Genomic DNA, 18,442 nt, shown 5'->3' with positions numbered 1-18,442 from the left:
TTTTATTCCGATTTTCCTTATTTTAGTTCTATTACGAGCTCGGGAACCGTCTGTGTTAGCGAAATGAATATACCCCCTGACCATAGGTTTCAGTCCCTTTACACAACTTGATGTAAAGTAGGCGAACAAAATTAGTTACCTCCATACTGGTACACACACTTCTGGAGCGCCCTTTTCGATATTATCCGCGGAATGTCGTATGGCGCAAATAACTAAATATAATAATCCGTTTCTTTTTATTTTAATAAAATTTTATTACAATTTTCAAGTACAAATCATTAATAAACAGAAAATTTTCAGTTCCAGACTATCAATGGGACAGGGGTGGAACGCAGATTAAGGCGCAGTACATAGATGGTCCGTGTCTAAATTACGACATAACATACGAACAGCACGAGTATGTATCAACACTTCTAAAAAGATAGATTTTATAACTTCAAAATAAAAAGAATCACCGTAGAAGTATAATAAAAAAATCAGTAAAAATAACATTGGATTCGAAGTAATTCAAATATATTTATCATCAAAGAATGCAATACCATCAAATAAAAATTCGGAGAGCAGAAAAATTTTGGTTCAAAATTTCAAATACTCAGCATCGGCTATACTTCGACTAGAATGTAATAGACGTCATTCGCTGAAATGTAGGTAACTAGAGTATAACGATGAAAGTTGAATTTAAAGAATACTTTATCACAGTTTATAAAGTGAATTTCATTTCAATTGCGTTTTATTTTTCAGAGAGTTTCATGCTCCATTCAACTCTCTGGATAAGCAAAACTGCTATATGTTTTCCAAAGAGTAAGACGAAAATGGATTCTAACCATCGTTCATTTTTTAAAATCAGTTTGATGGGTATTTCGAAGAAGAAAAATAAAATATTCAACATCAATCTCTTCGTAAAGAATTTGATAATTTATCTTCAAGCGTCTTTATTTGAAAAAAAAATTAAATGGACGGAATTTCACATGTCAAATGCGTATCATGCAAGAAACCAGCAAGTCGGGCGAAGCCAGTATGGGAACTTGAATTCGGGAACGGTAAGCCAAGATGAAAACGCACGAAGCAGGCACAATTTATAAACAGCAATATATCCGCAACATCCGGCAAAGCTTATTGGCAGATAAGCAGCAGGAAATCGCGGATACAGCTTTGAATGAAAATCATAAAATATAAGGCAATTAGAATATCATTTGTATTAAAATACCTATTTAAATCATTTTAATAAAAATGCTAGACCGGTTATTTTCGAAGTTCAAAAATTATCAATTACGAGTTCGATGCACGCTAACATTAATATAATATTTCCCTCTATTTTCAAATTCATGAGAATGGTAATGATACAGTAAGAATAACACAGATAATATAATCAAAATTTTATAATTATCATTGAATCTTCGCTCTGATAACACTAGAAATTGAATTGGGTTATAGGTCGTCATAAAGCCAGATCACATTTAAAAATGCGGAACGTGGTATATCGAAAACAATCAATTAAATTTCAATGGCATCTTTGGAGAAAAAATCATGAAAAAAAAGCTTAAAAATGTATCCCACAAACAAAATTATTTACAATAAAGTGCCGTTAATTAGTACAAATACAAAAAAAAAACAGGATAAAATGATTTCAGTTAGTTACGTATCAGGTGTTGATGGGGTTGCTGTCTCTGATGTTGCCATGGTTTCGAGGATCTTAGTGACGTCACGACATTGTGATGGCGTCAATTGTTGAATGAGATGAATGACTGAATGCATAGCAACGTCGGAGTTGGACTGTACCAGTGCTCGAATCTGTATTAAATAACGTAAATTGACATTGAAAGTTTTCGCATGATTGGGGATAGAATATAGTAATAATCACAAAAATAATTTGATAGTATTTAAATTGAAACTATTTTTCTCTCCAAAAGCACAACATGAATTGGGATAAAAAAGAAACAATATTAAATAAAATACACCCCAGAGATATTTCAAAAACTATAGTCTGTCTACCTTACTACATAACAACAGAATAAGTACATAACATGTACTTTATATACCTTGTACATGGACAAATGCTCTTCACTATCATCATCACCTTATACTTAATAAGCTACTATGCTTAAATAAATCACAACCTTGTGATTCTGCATAGCATACCCAATTTGTTAGACCTGATGAGATGTTAAACATGGCTTCAAAGTCAAGACATAATATAATGGGATGCCTATATACAAAGTATTCATACAAAGTATTCAAAGTCCAGCTACTATTTCAAAATTTTGTTATGAAGTCAGTTCTCAATACCGGTATATCTTAAACTCGTTTGTTTTATTAGGATCAGTGTTTATTCAAGTATTTTCACTTTATTCAATACACCTCCACATGCCCACTATCAATTGGATGAAGCACAATAAAGTTCTTCTACTAATTCATTGTAGAAGTCAGACAGACCTCAAGCCATGGCTTAATTATGATTAAGATGAAAATAAAACATTCTCCAATCAGGGAAATATTGAAAAGCATACCTTATGAATAGAGTTGTCTCTCTGCCATATCTTAATATTTTCATTAACAGTTGATTTTTCTTCTTGTAATTGTTTATTCAACCAATCTACAATTTCTTTGTCATCTTCCCATAGATGAGCCTGAGTGGAAAAGTAACAATATTTTCATTTATTCCTATTTTGTATAAAATCCTATAGTTATATTAACAAAAAAGAAAAGTCAACATAATTCCATGTAACACAAGCACAACACATATGTTTGGAGAGAATGGATTTTTCTTAGGCATTGACAACAGTGTTAACTCTAAGCAAATTATGAGTGCGAAAGTGCTTCGCAGTTCAAAAAAAAAGTGCGAAAGTGCTTTTGCCGATTTTAACAAGTTAGGTGCCCTAGCCTTTCATATAACCCATTTAAAACGGCATAGATACTCGAAAAAGCGCTCCTCCGGTTAATATTATGAATTAAAGAGAAGCCTTTCCGTTAACGAGTTCCCTTTAGGCGAATTCATGTTTAATTAAAACAAGCGAATTCATCGGCAACGAAATGACATCTGCTAACACCTGCCGCCCACAAAACTTTCATGCAATGTATCACGGTGTCAGTTGCTTACGTTGCTTACTCGTGTAAACAGCAAAGACTTTCACATTTGTTACTCCTTCCAACTAACAGACACGAGGCAGGCTGGAAACCATATTAGTTACAGGGTGGATCGTTTGTACAAATCCCGTGCAAAATAATCTCCCCCCCCCCCCCAAATATAAATAGCAATCAACTAATTAGGGTTAGGCGCGCTGGAAATTCAACTTTTCGATTCATCCCTAAACCTAATCTGATAATTATTAATTTGTGATTTTGAACCACTTTGAAAGTCGCCACCCGCTGTTTTAAAAGATAGGTTAACCTACGTTCCCTCCGAAATATTAAGCAGGATACTCCCCTGTTTTAGGAGATAGGTTGACCTACTTTCTTTTCAACATTTTTTCTCCGAAATATTACACAAGATCACTTTGAAAATCCTCCCGTTTCGTGAGCTAGCGTGACCTAATTTCTCATTTACATTTATATTATACTATTTCAGAGCTTACCGAAAGACAAGTAATTTTTAAATGTCGACATGCCTTGGTTTGCGTGCGAGTTAGTTTAAATCGGGCAGAAAACATCATATATTGGCAAAATGTTTAGTAATGTCATGTACTTTCAGCATTCATAAATAGCACTCTTTGTAATGCTGCTGACCTAGTATCAAATATTCGCATCACAATGCCACTTGCGAGGTTTCCATATATTTCAATTACACTAATAGGAACGATGACATCAAAGAGTTTTCTTTTGCGAAGGTACACTAAATATAACGAGGGTGATTCTTGAGAAAAACATGAATATAAAAAATAAACGAATGATATGATAATGGATCCCAAATAATTTTGAGAGTGTCTCGAAATACCAATCAATTTGATAAAGTTTGTAAAGTTTAGAAACCAACAAACAGAAAATAACTTATCCTAAAACACAATTAAAATTCAGTCGGCAATAAATTCGTCGCCAAGACGATGCCATACAAAACAAAAAAGATTTGGTCGCGAGAGATACGTGAGATGACTACCGTTTTTAAGCAGAATGTAAAAAAATTTATAATTAATAAACGGGAGTTACGACGCCCTTTACACATGGTGTGTATTAAACTTCCCTGGTAAGTACTTTGGTAAGTACTATTATTATTGTACCTATACACCTGTTGGAGCATTTCGGACAATTTCGAATTTAAAATAAATGAAATCCCGACATATAATAAAGACGCAAAAGTAAAATGAACATTTATTGAAAAAGTTATTACTTAAGAAAGACAACATGATCGTACAATTCCGCCAAAACCTAAATGTTCGCAAGTGAGATGATAAATAAATACTTCCCTGTATTCGACCAATTAACTTTAGCGTATCGTTGTTCTGCCAACAAACAGCCGGGTGCAAAATATTTCCGTCCTGTGATATGCTCACAAATATTCTCGATATTAATATCATACCCTCGCGTATGTACTTTCTATTAGCTATTTAGTGATCCCTTCCATCCTTGGCCAAGTCATGTTTCGAATATGTGAACATTTTATTCGACCATACATGGCCGGCGGGATGTTAACATTGTAAACAAGAGAGAGGTAAAATCAATCGCGAATTTTGTTATAACGGCTCGTTTACGAATTGTTGCGCCTGTTATCGTCGAAAATGATTACATTTGTTGTATTTTGAGGCATTTAAGCAGTAATAATTAGGGCATGACATCATCAAAATCGTCGAGTGAGATCTTGAAATTGCAAATTCCGTAAATAAAATTGTGAATTATTCGGTAACGAATTCTTGTGAATTATTCGGTAACGAATTCAGCTTTCATGACCGCCGGGGTATTGTTTTGTTGAAAATTATTATTAATGTGAGAGCGCCAAAAACATACAGTCCATACCGATGCGACTGCAATTTATATGGTCGCAATTGGTGTGGCGCGTTTATTAATAGTGTAAAATAAATTAAACGAATATCAATTATGACCAAGCCTGTCAGCGTGTTTATTTTCTGTGGGCAGAAATCGTAAAATACCATCTTGAGACAAATTCACTTCTATTATAAAATCTTAATTTTCAGTTATTATCGTTATACAAATAACGTGTGGCAACTTTTTAATTTATCGTCGACCAAAAAACCACCCCACACTCGTCCAAACGTGTGTCGAGATTGAACGACAGGAACAGATTCATCGACGACCTTTATTTGGGAATGCAAAATAAATGTAACAAAACGCATTTTTTTGTGATATAACTTTGTATTTTCGGAAACGGGTTGCCGTGAAAGGTAAAATTTTGATCTAAAGTAATCGCAAAAATGTTTTATTTTAAATGTAACAAAACACATTTTGCGATATACCCTGGTATTTTCGAAAACGGGTGTCCTGAAAAGTAAAATATGATCTAAATTAATCGCAAAAATGTTTTATTTTAAATGTAACAAAACACATTTTCGGGATATAACCATGTATTTTCGGAAACGGGTGTCGTGAAAAGTAAAATATGATCTAAATTAATCGCAAAAATGTTTTATTTTAAATGTAACGAAACACATTTTTCGAGATACAACTGTATTTTCGGATACCGGGTGTCATGGAGAGTAAAATGTGTTCTGAATTAACCGTAAATAATGTTTCATTCCAAATCGTCTAACTAACGTCTGGAACACATCATTTTCGGGGAGAACTCCGCCCGCGAAACGTCATTTAATTTAAAATAGAGAATGTTTCACGCATTTCAAAACGGAAAATCACCAGTAAGTGGACAGGGATTCAACCCTCCGGATTCAGTATTCTATATCCCCGTGTCAGAACTTTCTGAAGAGTGGAACAAAGAACCCGTCAAACCGCCGCGGAAGAAGGGGAGTATTTTTTTGCACTAATAATTAGGGCGTGACAATATCAAAATCGTCAAGAAACTGGTGAATTTGCAAATTCCATAAATAAAATTGTGAATTGCTCGGTAACATTTCAGCAATAATTATCGCCCGGGTATTGTTTTGTTGAAAACACGTTGAAACTTGAGGGAATTAGTTACAATTAGCGCCTGACCTCTATTAGGCACTCGAGCACTCGAGTCCAATCTTTTTAGCATTAAGTCGCATACGTAAAATATCCTGTAAAAGAAGTGCTGTTCATTAACGTCATCTCGTCTTATGACCACGCAGAAATGCCTTTATAGCCGAATTATTCAATCACTATTTCAAATCAACATTCAGGATTGGCACAATTTCAGATTTGCGAAGTTTATCATCATAGAAATACATGAGAAAGTTAATTATCGTCTTAATAAATATCTGCATCACGGTATGGACAATAATATTACCATTCGCATAAAATTGGGACGGTAAATTTACAAATCCTGATAGGTAATATTAAAGCCAACGCAAATGTTAATTTGAGTCCTCAATGTCTTCAACAGCTGTTGCCAATGTGAACGAACGGGTAAACCCGAAATATAAAACTTCGATGTCCGCCGACCCACAAGAATTCATATTTGTAAAAAAGAGAGGGCGGGAATATAGATTACCCAAAACCTGGATATCGCCGCCAAAACGATCGGTGACAAGAACAATTAGCGATTACAACGGAATTAACCAGTAAAAAGGCTTTGTTGTCGATTTTTTAATGTTTCCACCACGTTTATTCGGTACTCCTTAAAAATATTCCATTCAAAAAAATATTGAATTTTGCCCACCCATCCTCGCATATCAATGAGAAATAGTTGTGTAAATATCGCAAAATTCCGGAAAATGCCACGTCCTTTCAACATTGTGATTACAATAAAATACAATAAAATAAAATGGTATTTTGTGAATTTGTTGATTTTGCAAATCTGTGACATGCTGCTAAAAGTTTCGTCTGATTTGAAAATCGTGCTGTTTGGTCACAATTCATCCAAAGTGACTATATCACGTTACTAACACTTTTATAGTCATTTTGAATTCATCGATAGTCACATGACCACTCTGGTTCAAAGAAACGCCCCGGGAGCGTTTTTTGCGGGAGAAGCGGAATCGGTGTGCTTGTATAATAATCATATTATAAACAAGAATTTTGCCGTTAATGCAAAAGCTTTATCTCCTATGTCTGCATCTCATAGGTTAGAATTCCGGTAAATATTGTTATGATATGCAGAATTGAGTTACAAAAGTACTAGTATGTTACTTATTTGTCAACTTTGAATTTTTATTCCATTCAAAATCGGAAAAAAGTGCTATTTCTCTTCAAAATCGGAAAAAAGTGCTATTTCGCAGTCCCTAAAAAAAGTTGCGAAAGTGCTTCGCAATTTTCGCAAAAAAGTGCGCTAATAGTGAACACTGATTGACAATTCAAGATTTGACTAGGGTATGAATGCGAGAGCCTGTAGCCGAAGTTACTCCTGCGAATGGGGATGCAAAACGAAGGTTGGAATTTTGAATTCTTTATAATACTTTCAAAAGTTAAAGTTGAAAATTTCCAACAAGTTGACTCAGATTCCCCAACATACAACCAAGAAAAGGTTGCATATCCAAAAGCTTGTATTGTCAAAATTTGATAAGATATTCTCAAATTGAAGCTGAAGTCATTTTGAAATTGTCTGGGATCCGATGAATTTCAATTTCTTCCGACTCCACAGACCTTACTTGTCATCACATTATAAATGGGCAAGTGGTAGACAGTATTCCCAAAGAGTGTGTACCAGGTTAGGGTTAGGCCATCATTTTATTCCGATTTTCCCAATCTTAGTTCTATTACGAGTTCTGGGACTGTCTGTGTTAGCCAAGTGAATATACCCTATAGATTTCAGTCCCTTTACACAACTCGATGTAAGGAAGGCAAACAAAATTGGTTACCTCCATATTGGTACACAACACACACTTCTGGACTAGCAACAAAGGTTTCCTTTACTTACATTTACAGTTCCTTTGTCTTCCACAAACCATCTTCTTAATATAGCACTGGTATGTGCATGTGACATGTCTTTGTTTGTATCGCTTGCTACTTTTTTAGTTATTGTATCTTGCAGTAACAACCGTCTCAACCTCCAGTATAAAAACTTACGAGAACTGCGCCATTTCAGTATACCCTGTTAAAAAGTAACGAAAAATTTAATGATATTGATCAAACATTGAATTTAAAATCCTAGTGCCCTCTGTCAAAAATGATTAGGTTATAAAATTTGACTTACGGAGATGCAGCCACCCTGTAGCATAACACCGGGTGTGTCGTGTAAATCAGCAAAATGAACGGCAACTTGATGGTACATTGGAAGTAATTCTTCTTCTCGTTCTTGAACTTGAGATTCGATTTGCTTACGAAGATCTGGTGGCATGAGAGGATCAACTGAAAAAGAAGAGGAGAGGAAAGTCGATAAGACAACTCGGTCATATTGCGAACCAAAGCCTCTAGTCCAGTTACTGGTACCAGTCTGTCGGTTATGAGAATAGTTAGCCAGTTATTCGTTTTAGAAGCATGTGAAGTTAAGTTTATTTTTTCCAACCAGTAAAAAGACATAAACCATGCAAAAAATGATATTACATTACTGGGGAAGGGAGGACGCGGCGAACCAAAACTGGTTATCGAGCAGCAACACTCACATAGACATGATGGTGAGTGGAGACAGGTTACATGAACCAGCTACAACAGCGACGAGTCCAGCAACCCCTCCAGCACAAAAGAATTCCCCACACAATTCAAACCTCCAAACCATTAAACCTCATTAGTCCTAGCTTAACATGGTTATAAAAACAGATCTTACAAAGTTTCTGTGTTAGTTCCTTGTATTTAGGATCAAGTCTTTTCATAGTTTTGATCAATTCTTTCTTTCGGAATTTAATCTGAACTGTTCCTTCTGATTCAAGAACTCCTCCTCGAGCTAATTCATCAGCGTACAGTTCCATGTGACTGAAATTATAAAAAATATATTGATAAAACATCGATTCTATTCCAATTTTAATCCAAAAAATAGCATATTTATGCTATTATTAAGTATAAGAGAGAATTACTTTTGCGCAGAATTACCCGTTTTTTTTCTGAAATCAAATATTGAAATTTGTAAGGTGCAAGGATAGCGGATAAATATGATATGGGTGAACTATGGCCCGCGGGTCAAATACGAAATGTACAAATGTTTTAGCTAAAAAATAGCTCGAGAAAATTAAATCTAGTTTTGCAGAACCCTTATTGTTTCCCAAGAGTCCATATGAATAATTTAATTGCCCAAGATATGACATGATCATAGCAGAAGTACACAGTAAAGACAGTTCCGTTATAACTACCCAAAAAAAACGCAGTTACAATATAATTCTGGAAAAAATTAAAATAAAATTTACTTCTCATTTATAGTAGGATCCACAACCACCCAAGCACCTCCTCTTAATTCAGCATGTGGTGGTATATACACAAGAACTGGCTGTGTGTACTTTCTCAAAGCATCAACAATATATGAACCAAACTTTAATACTTCATCGTACATGTCTAAATAAAAAGAATGAAATGATGATCTTTATGTAAGGAGTGCACTTTTATACTGAACAAAGGTCAAGTCAAGCAGACATAGGCTTGTAAATTTTTTTTATTCAGCAGGGCAGGGCATATTCGACTACATATATCTACATATATCTATCTCTTTCCTTTATATTTCAATTTTTGAATATATTTTTCGCGCCTCCACTCTAAACAAGGCACTGTATAAGCAGTTTCCAATAACTGACCTTTCATTCCACCTGAGAATCCTCTCCAATTTGCAAACATGATAAGCGGAAGGTTTTCACGATCAAAATCTAAAATTGCTTGTGCAGTTTTGTAAGCTGAGTCAGGGTACCAAACCTGCAATTAGAAGGGTACTATTTTAAACGAAGCGGTTTAGTTATAGTGATGATCAAACCCAAATAATATAGCATTTATAAATCCAATTTGAAGTAATAATTTTGAATAACAAATCTTGGATATATTCTTAATTATGTTATGTACAATGGAGAATATTTAGAGATCATCGTATGTCAACGAGTTGGAATCCGGAAATGCAGGGAAGTTGAGATGAAGTTGACTCAATAAGTTCTCTAATTTCTATTGTTTTCTGAAATTATATGTAATATTTTTTGTGTTACTCTGCGAGACTTAATTGCTCGATGTGATAACTTTACAGGTGAAACTATTACAATATATTTCTAAAATCAAACATAACTCATTTATAATATATTAATTTTGGACCTCCTGATGAAAATGCAGTTCCAATCAACATTTGAATAGCCTTCTCTGTAGAAAGCTATTGGGTGGCCAAATAGATAGTAGGTTTGATGGTAGAAAACAAAAGACATGCACTGAATATGATAGGATTTTAATATTTATCCAGAGGGAGCGGTAAGATGACTAGATGTAATAATCATATGGTGAACCACAGCCTCTCATCTGGTTACGAGTCCATGGGACTCGTGGGTATAGGGAATAGTAAACCAGTTATTTGCTTCATATGCAGAAAGTCATAAGTGACAGGCAGTTATGTAAAAAAAAAACTGCAGCGGCAAGAAGGCCAGCAATCTTCTCGCACATAGTTATTGCCCACAGGATTCGAACTTGTGAACCTGCACAGTGTAATCAGAGGTGGAATGGAGAGTGCATTCCTAATGCTTAGCACGGTGCGCCAACTGCTGTTTCATAATAATACAATCAATCTAACCTGGCCAGCTTGATTACAGGTTTTCTCTTCACTTAGAAGATCAGCTGGGTCAGCAGGGATGTCGACAACCACAGATCGAGTTTCTACTGCGACCACGCCCACAGGTACACCTCCAAGTCGAGCTCGACCAATCACGACAGATTGAGCCCAACCATCCAGCACTTCATCGAAAGAGTCTTTATCAAAGAATCCACTAATCCATTCATTTGTATCTGTGAAAGAGATTTTTGTTTTGATGTACGCACTTGCTTTACAGTTGTAGCCCTCCATAGCATAACTTTTTTCATGAATTTTTGCAAATAAAAATTTATGCCCAACTGTTCTTTGGAATTATTTAACCCAGTTTTTTACCCTAAACTAGTATGAACTATGTGAAAGACAAAAATGTATTCAATAGATCCCACATTTTTATATACCTCCACTCTAAACAAGGCTGTGTATAAGCAGACAATGATCATACATAAGTAGCGACTATATACTGAAAGGATGAAACCCCTCCAGTTCATCATTGTGTGTTGAATATATTACCCCTTGGGTGAGGTGGTGGTGAGTGTATGGGATTTGTACCTGAGATATTTTCCCGCAATGCCAACATAGTTGAGTCCAATGCTTTGAACAGCAGGTCGTGGTTTCTCAAACTAACTGGGCCCTTAGCCCTTCGCTTGCTCAAAGTTTGAGTATTCCTGCACTAACTCACGTTCAATTTTTTACCTGGATTAGTGTATCCTGCCAACATATGTCTTGGATTATATGCATTTTTAGTTGGCACAAATTCCACTTCTCTTTCAATTGAGTCCCGAGGTCTGGGAAGAATAGGCAGAGGTGCACCTTTCGATTTTGGAATGTATGACAACCATTTGAGTGCTGTATTGATGCCGACATAATCCCAACTGACAGTTGCATGAGATACTCCGTTCTTATGCATGATTTGTATCCCGCCGAGTTGGTTGTTTGATGTGTAAACATCTCTGCCAAGAACCTGGTAAAAAGGGAGCAATGTTCAAATATATGGACACTAAGGTTAAATGAATTATATTGCCAATGCAATGTCAACTAAATGTTAGAAGAATTGTTCCGGATGTCATATGACAGTGTGCACATGATTATAAAATAGCAAAATTCAAGAAGAGATATTGGTCTCCATAGAACTGAAAAAAAAAGATATAGACTTGGTTCATTTGTTGTGAACAACAGCAATATTGAAAAACTTTCAGTATGCACACTTAGCGTCTGAAAAGACAAAGGGTGGTATTTCCTTGACGGAAATCCGCCAAATTAAACTGCAATAAAACGGCAAAAACAATGCTATGCAACTCTGATTTGAATCAATAAGATGAATATAAACAAAAGTACAGTATACAATGGATTTTTTAGAGAATATAATGTTGTTGATAATTTGTGATAGATTTTTTAGAATACATTTACCATTTTTGAACTTCTCCATAGAGCAATAAAAATGCACATGAATCGAAAGAAACACAAAAGCCGATATTCTGTAAGGCTATTATAATCGAAATAGTAATGAAGATTTAGTAATGCCACCTACCTTGTTAAGAGCTTGTGATCCAGTCAATATAATATAAGCATTCTCAACTTGGATAACTCTTTGTCCCAATCTCACAAGATAAGCACCGATACCGACTGCACGGCATGTAACAAGTGAAATGGTAACAACCTGAAATATTTAAGTATTCATAATAATGGAAGAGACCGTGAGTATTCGTCATCCGATGGTCAGACGAAAAATACACAGTACCTAATTAAATCTCTGATGCAGCAAAATACAATCTAATCGATACAACATATATCTCAACTATTCTACATTATAAAATCAATTTATAAGGAATTCACTATAATTTCTCTGTTGAATATGTATGCATCCGATGATCCGAGAAGACATCCGATATTATATATTCTAGAATATATTTTTTCGAATGTATTCAGAATAGTAAAACATCCAGTTTAGTTCATGCCTGAGCCTTGAATGTCAAAATATCATGTAGGAATATTATGCAAACCTCGTCATAAGCTCTTGAAGTTTCACCAGCGATTGTTCCACTTCCTCTCAAACATTTAGGACCACTTGTATCATCTTTACCGATGATATCAATAATTTTATATCTTGATTCACCGTCTTCTTCCACATGTTCAGCAACTACTGAGTTGGTTGCACTCAACTGTGTAAATCAAAAAGATTATTTGATTATAAAAGAAATTGAAATCCGTACAAAGGCTTATCATTGACCAAACACCATATCAGCCCCAAATTGAGTGTATGTCCCATTGCTCCAAACAGAGCTTCGGACAATTCAGTTCAAATGTATATTCAATAAATATTCAGAACAACAACCAAAGTAACTCATAAGCGACTTTAACTGCACTGTGCACCAACCTACATACAGCACATGCACCTCTGCAGCTGTTTGGTCATGATCAGTCATCTGTGACTGATGACATCACAGGTCATGCTCAGTCATCTGGGAAAAAAGCTAGTTGCCAGAAATACAATAAAGCAATAATATTCTTTTGTAAGATGCAAAATTAGTTCGATTTAGAAAATATTGCCTACCCAATTCAATAATATATGAGTGAGTGAAGTAGATCCTGATATTACAGTGGTAGCTCTTAACATTGATCAAAATTGAGTATCTTTACCACTGAGTGAGTGTATGTGATTTTGCAGCTTGCTTATAACAAAAGGGGATATGAAGGTACATTATATAGATTTTCTATATAAGGAGAAAAGGTCATCGATATAAAGTAAAATGAATTAATTAAAGTAGGTACAAACCTTTTTGAAGTCGTGAGGTTTCAGATAAAGATATTTGAATCCCTGTAATGATATGAACAAAAATTAGTTTGAATTTGAATTCAAGGAAGAATCAAATTTCTTTATCAATTTATATAAGACTTATGAAAATATGCGGATCATTCATAATTACTTAATAACAGAACAATGAAATGTTCTGCAGGGGGAACACATAGAATTCACGACAATTGAGAAAAAATATCTTGGAAACAATTGAAAGACAGTTTTCACATAAATCAATTATATGGTCAATCATATTATTACAGAGTGTATATGAATATTTTATCAATTTCAATTAAAGATATAACAAGAATTTTTACCATATAATCCAACATCTGAATAATTTCAAATGTTAAACTTGAATTTGATATTACTACCGATCTTACACAATACCACAATACACTATATACACAATAACATTAGCATTGAATTACAAACTAAAATTATGGAAATAAACTCATAAATTAAAGACCGAAAATCCAACCTTATTCATATTATTAGGATCAACCCATGCCACATGGAACAAATGTCGAATTTCTTCAACAAGTCCAATTCTTGCTCCACTGTTTGCTGAGATGTACATTCGTGGAATTTTCTAAAAATGAAGAAAGTATGAAGATGATTGATTTGATCTTTGAACTATAGTGATAGTCTCATAATGAGTTGTATACAATGATCTGATGAATATATACTGAGACAAAAACATTGAGCAATAAAATCACAGGAATTTGATTGATTTAACATAAAAATATATTGCGAAATCTAAAAAACAATTGTTAAATACCCAAAACTGGCAATCAAATCTAAAATAATCCAAAATACAATTCTCCAAAATTCATTTTTAAACTAATATTTCAGACCAATTTTAAGAAAAATAAATCCTAAAGTTTGGGGAGTAAAAAAAACACAAAACTTTGACATCGTCAGGAAACTGAGATTTTTCATAATTTTTGAAATCCAATTAATATATCTATATGTCGATCTCAATTAACTCAATCCATATTCTAAATCTAATTAGACAATACGAATAAAAATTCTCGAATTTTACCTCTGATCTTGCCAGTTCTGAAGCTTGTTGGAATAACAGATCTTCTTTTGGTCCGAATGATCCAATTTTATAAGTGATATCATTAGCAATGCAAATGATACATCGTCCATCAGGATATTCAGGAGTACGTAAAGTGAACTTCCATGCTACCATACCAATCTAAAACAAAAGAATAAATATGGTGAAACAATTTTACAAAGACTGTTATGCTTATTTCCATGCATGGGTAAATTGTTAGAGACACAAGCAGGGATGATCCAAGCCTTTACCCTGAGAACATCCTAAAATAATATTCTCGAATATACCCTAAATTAGTTCAAGCTCAATGTAAAATTTACAGATTTATGGATACAAAATGAATTTTCATTTAAAAGTAGGAACGTTAAAATGGACAATAATTTAGTTGGTCACCAGTTTTACATATTCAAATATTAAATTGAAGGCGTTCTTATTAATCTTTCACGACTTTTAAAATTTTTTAAAATGACTGTTTTTAACTATTCTGAATTATTTTAAAATCAATAATTCAAAATATTCAATTCATTCAAAGGATTGTAGACATTCCTTGTTACCAGTCTATATATATATTCTGGGTAATAAAGTAACACAGCCATTTCAATTAGTTTTTTTTTTGAAAACAAAGAATTCAATTAACTTACCTCATTTTCACCAGGTTGTCTGTTGATGTTGACAAGTTTTCCATGAGAATCCAAGATTAGTTCATCAGCAGTGAACTAAACAAAAACATAATTTTATAAAAATAAAATCATTTTTTAGGTTTGCCCATAGTTATTCCACACCTAAACACTGCCTAATATGTTCTCTATTGTAAACTTTAATTATGCACAATATGGATGACAGTATGATGAAACCCAAAATATAAATAAGACAGAGCTAAAATATTCTAATTTCTAAGTATGCAAAGAATTGAGTCATTTTCGCAGCTCTTATTCTGCAAATTACTTGAATACAAGAGAATTCATGTTCTATTGATATTTGTAGCCTTCAAGCATTCGTGACAGTATAATTGTTAAATTATAGTAAAAGACAAAAACTGTAAAATATATATATTATCAGCAATAACTTGCAGAATATTTTTGCTAATCTCATATAACTAAGTCTTAATTCAAACACATGAAAATACCCCCCCCCCCCCAAAAAAAAACAGATCATCTCCATTCTCCACAGTTCGTTTTCGTGAAAAAATCAAGAACCTATATATCAACATACCAATTCATCAGGAATAGCTGTTCCCCAATCACTCTGTGTTGCATATTCTTTCCATACTTCCATCAATGCTTGTCTGAACATTTCAGGGAAATCATATACATAAGTTGTCCCCATGGTTTGTGCTTTGAATCTTTTTGCTTGCAGAAGATCTTTCGTTAAGTAAGGAGTACTAGTCAGCATTCCGTGCAATGGACCTGGCTTGTGCCCATAAGCTTGGAAGATTGTCTGAAATATGAAATTATGATTTGAAAACATAGGAAGAAACCTTTATTTAAACTAAATAGTTTATATTATGACAATATAATTTCAATTATGAATATTGCAAATTGTGATTTCAGAAAGAATAGAGGCTATCGTATTCTCCAGGCATCATCTAATTGAAATCTTTGATTGTGAGCGATTAAGATTATGTATCAGCTAAGTGGCTGAACCTATGGATGGCCAAAAAAAATAATTGGTGTTTCCATTCAATATACTGTAAAAAAATACGATTTCCTCTATTTATGCAGTCTTATAAAAACAAATGGATTCATTAATGTTTATGCTGTTTCAAGCTAGAAATTAAATACTACCAACAAAAATACCTCACATTTTGTACACAAGCGAATAACTCCTATCTCGAACAATCTCAATTAAGTTTATCTTAATTGGCATATCCTTATCAGGAAAAGATAACAAATTAACAATAATACAATCTCATTATCAGTTATTGTACCTGTCCTGTAGTTGGGTTTGTAACTTCCCTGTACAAACTTATATCGAGAAAATATCCTGATTCATTTGTTAAAAACAGTCGTACTGGGAATGGTTCAGAATCTTCATTCATTCTGCAAAACAACAAAAGAGAGAAATGTAAAAATATAAAAAACATTCACATAGCAAAACATGAGAAGTTCAATTAAGAAACATGGATTATTAATTCAATATACAGGGAGCCCAAAAACAGATCCCATAAAATCCTAATTAGATACAACTTAATTATGAAAATGATGAAAAAAAAGTGATTGAACCCAAAAGTTATGTTCTCTCTAGAACAGGGGTTCCCAGACTTTATTGGTCGCAGGCCAAAATTAGAATCGGAGGGATGTTCGTGGGCCGGATAAGTCAAGCGCCCCAAAAGTGCGCGACTCTTTAGCTGGGGTTCAGTAAATTCACCATTGTTGCCAAAAAATATCTGTTTACAGACTTTTCGTTTGTGTTTTGATATCTCTAAGCTTACTTATATGATTGATAACTGAATTACTGCCCTATGTAATACTAATACCGGTGCATATAATTAATTGAATTGTTACAATAAACACATGCCACACACACTAGAGAGCAATGTTCCCTCTAATTTTTTGTAGTATGTGTGCGCAGAAATTTTGGCGTGTGCGCACTTTTTTGGAAATGACTAATATTTGTGCAAAAACCAATGAAGAAATTTTGGCGTTCTAACCAGGTAATAAGTGGGGCAACAACAAACTTTCTCAACCTGCCAACCGAAAACATTGTTACATTACATCGAAATAAGTATGTGCGCAGTAAATCAATGCTTGTGCGCAGCTTCTGAAAGCTGTGTGCGCGCGCACATGTTAGAGGGAACACTGCTAGAGAGCATACAGAATCTGTTGAACACTATTTCACCTGAGGTCGGCGAGCCATTTTAAATCGTTACGCGGCCATATTTGGAAACCCCTGCTTTAGAATATGTTCCAAAAGACCTGGGTTCTATTTTTTTGATCACCCTGTACTATTATCATAATGAAATTTTGTTTAGTTTGAAAATTCTTTGGTAAAAAATTATCAATATTGATAGTAAAATTTTATCAAAAAATTTTACGTAATGTGTAAAGCAGAATCAGATAAGAAAGCAATACTGTCAATATTATATTGTGAATATCAATAAATTGTAGAAAGCTATTTACCTTATGTTGATTTTAATTTCAGCCTGTAAAACTCTCAATTTCCATAATCTACTTCCATATCTCATGACCATGGATCGTACATTTTCTTCAATCTTTGTCGGATCCATAATTACTCGCCTGGAAGATGACAAAAAAAATATTATTAAAAGCATAAAGTTATTCAGATACACCGCATTTTCAAGTAAATGAAAACAATTCATCTACGATGATTTTCACAAACGATTTTGATGAATTTTAATAATTGAAATTTTTTGATTTAAAAAATAAACCGAACATATATTGAGTAAAATTGTCATGCAATATTACTATTTATACAGTGTATTATAGCATCAGTATATCTGATAAAAAATACTGGAGAATAATAAAATAATCTTAGAATTCTACACTTCGGAGAGAAAATGTCTTAAAACACTAAAAGTAAAAATACATAATTAAGTAATAAAATATGAAAAAGAAAAAAATTTAATTCAATTAGAAAAGAAATAATTAAATAAAAATGATTTGAAACAGTTAACATAAAAACATTTAAAATATTAGTAACTATGAGAATTGTTATACGAGGCCATATTCAGTAGTATTGTATAGTAATAAAGTATTGCAGCATTTTATTACACAGAACGTAAGCTTAAAAGTCAGAGGAAAACTGAAACAATATTAAGCATATCCACTATCTAACTTCATTTAGGGGGTAAACTAAACTTTCTATGGAAGTAAAATTAATAATTGGAAAAGTCAAAAAAAGTTGA

At 33.6% G+C, this 18,442-nt stretch overlaps 1 protein-coding gene across 2 annotated transcripts in view; it reads right to left on the bottom strand.

The window, feature by feature from the left end:
• Positions 1-222: 222 nt before the first annotated feature.
• The window catches only part of LOC120340134 (acetyl-CoA carboxylase-like), a 38,598-nt gene continuing 20,378 nt past the window's right edge, over positions 223-18,442 (bottom strand). For both annotated transcript variants that reach the window (XM_039408392.2, XM_039408393.2), the window contains exons 29-46: positions 17,697-17,813; positions 16,505-16,616; positions 15,790-16,014; positions 15,219-15,293; positions 14,560-14,718; positions 13,996-14,106; positions 13,494-13,535; positions 12,721-12,879; positions 12,249-12,377; positions 11,414-11,681; positions 10,703-10,914; positions 9,738-9,852; positions 9,357-9,501; positions 8,783-8,928; positions 8,213-8,367; positions 7,937-8,110; positions 2,508-2,627; positions 223-1,791 (exon numbers count right to left, since the gene is read on the bottom strand). In XM_039408392.2, the coding sequence (XP_039264326.2) occupies positions 1,636-1,791; positions 2,508-2,627; positions 7,937-8,110; positions 8,213-8,367; positions 8,783-8,928; positions 9,357-9,501; positions 9,738-9,852; positions 10,703-10,914; positions 11,414-11,681; positions 12,249-12,377; positions 12,721-12,879; positions 13,494-13,535; positions 13,996-14,106; positions 14,560-14,718; positions 15,219-15,293; positions 15,790-16,014; positions 16,505-16,616; positions 17,697-17,813 (2,620 nt within the window). In that variant the 3' untranslated portion in view covers positions 223-1,635. The remainder of the gene's footprint in view (positions 1,792-2,507; positions 2,628-7,936; positions 8,111-8,212; positions 8,368-8,782; positions 8,929-9,356; positions 9,502-9,737; positions 9,853-10,702; positions 10,915-11,413; positions 11,682-12,248; positions 12,378-12,720; positions 12,880-13,493; positions 13,536-13,995; positions 14,107-14,559; positions 14,719-15,218; positions 15,294-15,789; positions 16,015-16,504; positions 16,617-17,696; positions 17,814-18,442) is intronic.

The sequence above is a fragment of the Styela clava genome, chromosome 9, assembly GCF_964204865.1.
Source record: "Styela clava chromosome 9, kaStyClav1.hap1.2, whole genome shotgun sequence".
NCBI classification, from domain to species: Eukaryota; Metazoa; Chordata; class Ascidiacea; order Stolidobranchia; family Styelidae; genus Styela; species Styela clava.
This window is presented reverse-complemented; position numbering and strand designations above follow the sequence as displayed.